The following is a 5542-nucleotide window of genomic DNA, read 5'->3' on the forward strand; positions in this document are numbered from 1 at the left end:
CGACCTCAGAAGCTGCGATGACTGATCCAATAGACCTCCTCGAGATGAGGCAGGTGCCCTCGTTTCCTGGAGTGCTGTGTCAGAGGCAGGACACTGCTTGTTTCCCTTTTGGTTTGTGTTTTATTTTAGCAGCAAAGACTCCCACCCACAGGGGTCAGCTGCTTTGACTAGATGGGACCTAATCTGGTGTTATTTCTGATCACTGTGATGATGGACTTTCTCCAGCAATTGCTTTCATTCAGTTGGGTCTTGTTTCTCCTTCCTCTGCTAACCAAGTTCTCTCCTTTGTCCCTTTCTCCATCTGCAGATCCAACCAGGACCCAAGGACATCCCACAAGCACTGCGAGGACTTCTGCAGCCAGCTTTGCCATCTGGTCCTCAATGGCAAGAATCCCAGCTCCCACCACTCTAGCCATTCTCCTGACTTGCCTCTTCTCCAGGGTGCACAGCCAGACCCCAAGGGCTTTCCAGGAGAGCACCGTCCCCTTTGAGGTGCTTAGCCAGGAGCAGGCTTACAATCTGGTCCAGTCAAGCCTGTTCCAGGATGCTGCCAAGTTGTCAAACCACTCGGAGAACCTCTCCAGGAGCCCCATCTCTGAGCCACCCCTGCTGCCCGTGTGCGTGAAGCCTGCAGATATCAGACACATCTTCAAGTACATCAACACCCTCGTGTCCTGCACCATCTTCATAGTAGGTATCATCGGGAACTCCACGCTCCTGAGGATCATTTACAAGAACAAGTGCATGAGGAATGGGCCCAATGTCCTCATTGCTAGCTTGGCACTCGGAGACCTTCTCTACATCCTCATTGCTCTGCCCATCAACGTGTACAAGGTAGGCTCCATGCGGAACGAGTGCTGTGGCAGCTTGGTGATGGCAGGGACGGTGTCTGCTCCCACTGCCTGGGTGCCCTGGGGAATAGTTATCCTCTACTCTTTATTCCAGGCTCCATTTTTGCAAGGGATCTGTTTGCCCAGTTCTGCCATATTTCACAAGTCTCTGTTGTAGGGAGGTCCTATGTATCATAAAAAGGGGCACGTGGGACCAGATGGAGGCTGTAGGAAGGACCTCACTGAGGAAAGCTGGCAGATAAACCAGTCACAGGCTCAGTACCCAGCTCTGTGTCCTGGTCAGGCAACAACCGGGGTTGCACTGAGCTTTGTGCAGAGTTCATGGCTTAGACCTTATCTACAGGACACCTCCTGTTAACACGAGCTGCTGGCTTGGAGACACACTTGGTCATGTCTCGGAGCTGCAACTAGCACAGCTTGCAGCCAACACAAAGAAAAGTCAAGATATCTCGTCCAGGCTAAGGGCAACATCTTGCATTGGTGTTGCCTGCCTTGTAACAGGAAAACTGGGTCAAATCTCCACAGCTGGGACTCTGCTCTGGAGACATCTACACTGACATTTCCTGATTTCCAAACTGACTATGAGCAACCTGGTCCTAAGAGTAGCCCAGGTCCCTTGTGGTATGTCTCAGCAACAGATGACACAGATGGACAACCTGGATGTGCAGACCAAAGGAAAGGGTAGGGTTAGTTGGCTGCCTTTACCTGAGACCCTGATTTCCAGGAGAGCTTCTGGATCAATTTATCTTGCTGCTGAGGCCAAACTAAAGAGCTTGCACAAGGAGCTGGTTCTGAGTAGGAGTAACCTTAGGATGGGCTCCAGGTGTCATGGGGATATAAGGTTTGTGAACTCAAGCTCACTGTCATCCTCATGAATGAGTGGCCCGGAGTTCTCCTGCCTTCTGGGCATCTTGTCCCCACCGGTACCCTCTGCTTGCCCCAAGTGAGCTTGGGGCCAGTGTGTGTGTTCTATAAGGAATCAAAGTGTGGTAAAGAGTCAGAGCATGGTAAGGGCTTAAGACTACCTGGCTTTGAAGGCCACCTGAAAGAAACTCTCCTTGCTGGATTTTGGCTGTTTCAGAGAACAGCGCCCATTTTTCCTCTGAATCACAGAATCCCAGACTGGTTTGGGTTGGGAGGGACCTTAAAGCTCATCCAGTCCCAACCCCCCTGCCAGCAGCAGGGACACCTTCCACTAGACCAGGTTGCTCAAAGCCTCATCCAGCCTGGCCACAAACACTTCCAGGGAGGAGCAGCCACAGCTTCTCTGCCCAACCTGGGACACTGGCTCACCACCCTCACACCAAAGAATTTCTTCCTAAAGTGACCCAAAGCCCATTGCAACCTTTAGTATTCAGATCCCTTCAAAACCATCCAGGGTCTGCAGCCAGGACCTGGTGTTTGGACCATCCTTCCACCTAAGTGTCAGCTCCTCTCACAACTAGCCCTTAGGGAAGCAAATGGTTCCCAGTACAACACAAAATACCAGAGACCACACACTGCCTAATCCCAGCAGAGATAACCTCAGAGTGTTTGTTTTCAGCTGCTCTTTGTGGGCTCCTCACACCTTGTGGGTAACCTCCTGCTGTTACGGGAAGCTGGACACACTTTCCTGAAGCAGCCTGTTAACTCTGCGGTTCTTCCCCAGCTCTTGGCAAAGGACTGGCCCTTCGGTGTGCAGGTGTGCAAGCTGGTCCCCTTCATCCAGAAGGCCTCAGTGGGCATCACGGTCCTCAGCCTCTGTGCTCTCAGCATCGACAGGTAAGAACTTCTACAGCTGCAGTGCCCAACCTGTCCCATATCTGACTACACCATGTCCCTGAAGTGTAACCAAAAGGCAGACTGCAGGGTGGCTTGGTCCCAGACCAGATGCAGAGATGGGGGCAAGGTGCTCTCGTGTAGAGCTGAAATCCAACAGGAACTGGCTCTGGTGACAGAGTTTAAATCCTGCTGGAGAAGGTTGAGTGGAGGATCATGATGTGCTGGAACAGTGGCTTGGGTGGTGGGGAAGGGTGGCACCTCCCCAGTGGTGAGGAGACATTGGCCAGGGACACCTACCATCACATTCATTCATCGAGCTCCTGTTTCTGATCTTTCCCATTCCACTGAAGGGGAAGGTTGGGGGTGGAGGAGAAAGGCATAAGGGAAAGGGTCTTTGGAGACAACTCCAATCTGCACCTTCTCAGCCCCCTCCTGACAGCTGCTTTTCTCTCTCCGATCTGTTCCTGCTGCGTTCCCACACGTTGGGCAGATACCGAGCAGTGGCATCCTGGAGCCGGATCCAGGGGATAGGAATCCCCATGTGGAAGGCAGTGGAGGTGATGCTGATCTGGGCAGTGGCCATTGTCCTTGCAGTCCCTGAAGCTATAGCCTTTGACATGGTGGAGCTCAGCTACTGGGAACAACACCTGTGGGTGTGCATGCTCGCCTCCGAACAGAAGTCCAGCTTCATGATGGTATGTACTCTGTCCCACCACAGCTGCAGTGTGAGGGAAAGGGAGAGACAGGCCACCAGAGCATCCTCCCTCCTTGGTTAGAGGATTAGATGCTTCTGTAGATGGCTTCTAGCCATTGGGGTGAACACAGGGAGAGCAGGACCAGACAAAGCACAGGAGACCCAGCATTGTAGTGACATGGGGCAGACTTGCTTTGAATGTGGGGCCAGGAAAGAGGCAGCTGGTCCTTAAGCCATGTTGTGTCTTCACCATTCACATCAGGAGGTCATGACCCATCTCAAGAAGCTTCAGAACATGCTGCATTGTCCCAGCGGGCCAAAGAGCAACTCCACAACCAGTCTGTGTGGGTAACTTTTATCACAGGGTCAGCTAAGGGTGAGCAAGGGAATGAAGACACTTACAAAGCATCAGAACTCATCCCACCAGGTCTACCAAATAAGCTCCTTGCCACTGTTTCTTGCACAAGAGTGCTGGAGTGGGCTGGCAGCCAAAGGTGCTTCAGCCTTTACATCCTTAAACATCTGCACCAGCCTTGGGGGAAGATAATCCCACGTGCACTTAGCACAGGAGCTGCCACAATTCCACACATCAGAAGTGTCTGATCGAGGCCAGCATCAGTGTCAGGGACCGGGTCAGTTCATGCCCCATTTGCCCCCATCTCCTTCCCCCAGTTGCCAGTTACTCTTTCTTTTGTACGCAGTTCTACCGTGATGTGAAGGACTGGTGGCTTTTTGGCTTCTATTTCTGCCTCCCCTTGGTATGCACCGGCATCTTCTACACCCTCATGTCATGCGAGATGTTGAGCAAGAGGAATGGCATGAGGATTGCTTTTAATGACCACATGAAACGGGTAAGAAAACCAGGAGGGCAGAATCTCTGGTATTTCCTCAAACAGGAGGGAGTCCTGTCCAAGGGGAGAACATGCACGTGTCCCCATGAAGGACACATATGAGCTGGCACAGCCTCACAGCGGAGTCAAAAGGGCTGCCCAGCCCTCATCAGATCACACAAAGTACTTGAAGGGCCCTTGCTCAGCATGGGCAGATGGTGCTTTGCTCCACCCGCTCTCCAATACTCAGCCAGACCATCCCTTCTCCCCTGTCCACCTTCTCTTCACAGCGCAGGGAGGTGGCCAAGACAGTGTTCTGCCTCGTGGTGATCTTCGCACTCTGCTGGCTGCCGCTCCACCTCAGCCGCATCCTCAAAAAGACCATCTATGACCAGACGGACCCCAACAGATGTGAACTGCTCAGGTAGGGGCACCAGCAGGAGGGTACCATGCTGGGAGACCCTGTGGGTCCTGGCAGAGGGTCATTGCAGGCTGGTGGAGTTGCCTTCTGAATGCTTTGTTTCAATAGTTCCTTTTCTAGATGCCATTGCTCTCCTGGTAGGCACAGAGAAAGGGTGTGGGGGACCATAAGAAGAGAAGAAATTAAATTTTGAAATGTCTTTATAAAGTTATGGATTAAAGAGGTTTCCCAGGCAGAGGAACACCCCCTGCAGGGCTAAAGGGACTGCAGCATGTCTGAGGGCTGTGCACACTTTCTGACATGTGGTAGAGTGCCTGTCTTCTCCTCTCTACCCATCATGCCAAAATCCAGTCCAGGCCAGACACTGCTACTGTGCTTGAAGTCACCAGGGGAAATCGGGTCTCGTGCTTTTGGTTTCCTCAGGAAATTCTCCTCGCAAGGAAAAGTGTTGGGCAACTGCCCAGCGGCAGGAGTGACTGTTTTGTGCTCACCTCTTTGTTATCACTGGCCCTCCATGGAAGCAGGTTCTTGGCCCAGGCAGTTAGGAAACCCTCCCTTAGTTCTCCACTCCATGAGCTTAAAACACATCCGCCTTCTTCTCTCCTCTCCCACCTCAGTTTCCTCCTAGTGATGGATTACTTCGGGATCAACATGGCCTCCCTCAACTCCTGCATCAACCCTGTGGCTCTCTACTTTGTCAGCCGGAAATTCAAGAACTGCTTCCAGGTAAGGTTCACCCCTCCAGAGTTCCTGGTTATGGTGACCATTCCCAGACATTGGTGCCAGAGGCACAAGCTCCCATGGATCAGTCATGGTGCAACCACAGGCACCCCCATTGCAGTGGCCTCACCTCCAGCACTGGGGGCAGTTTGGGCACCACAGGAGAAAAAGGATCTAAAGCTGCTGGAGAGTGTCCAGAGGAGGGACACAACATTGGGGAAGGGTTCAGCGGGGAAGGGTGTGAGGAGAGGCTGGAGTCACTTGG

General features: G+C 52.6%; 1 protein-coding gene across 1 annotated transcript; it reads left to right on the top strand.

Annotated features, from left to right (window-relative positions):
• Positions 1 to 311: 311 nt before the first annotated feature.
• LOC104520394 (endothelin receptor type B) lies at positions 312 to 5283 on the top strand (the record flags this gene model as incomplete). Its single annotated transcript, XM_010162079.2, has 6 exons — positions 312 to 834; positions 2500 to 2612; positions 3103 to 3307; positions 4008 to 4157; positions 4427 to 4560; positions 5175 to 5283. Coding segments are annotated over exons 1-6 (1164 nt in total), but the record flags the coding sequence as incomplete, so codon positions are not given.
• Positions 5284 to 5542: the final 259 nt, after the last annotated feature.

The sequence above is a fragment of the Antrostomus carolinensis genome, unplaced genomic scaffold (genome assembly GCF_000700745.2).
Source record: "Antrostomus carolinensis isolate BGI_N321 unplaced genomic scaffold, ASM70074v2 scaffold2422, whole genome shotgun sequence".
NCBI lineage: Eukaryota > Metazoa > Chordata > Aves > Caprimulgiformes > Caprimulgidae > Antrostomus > Antrostomus carolinensis.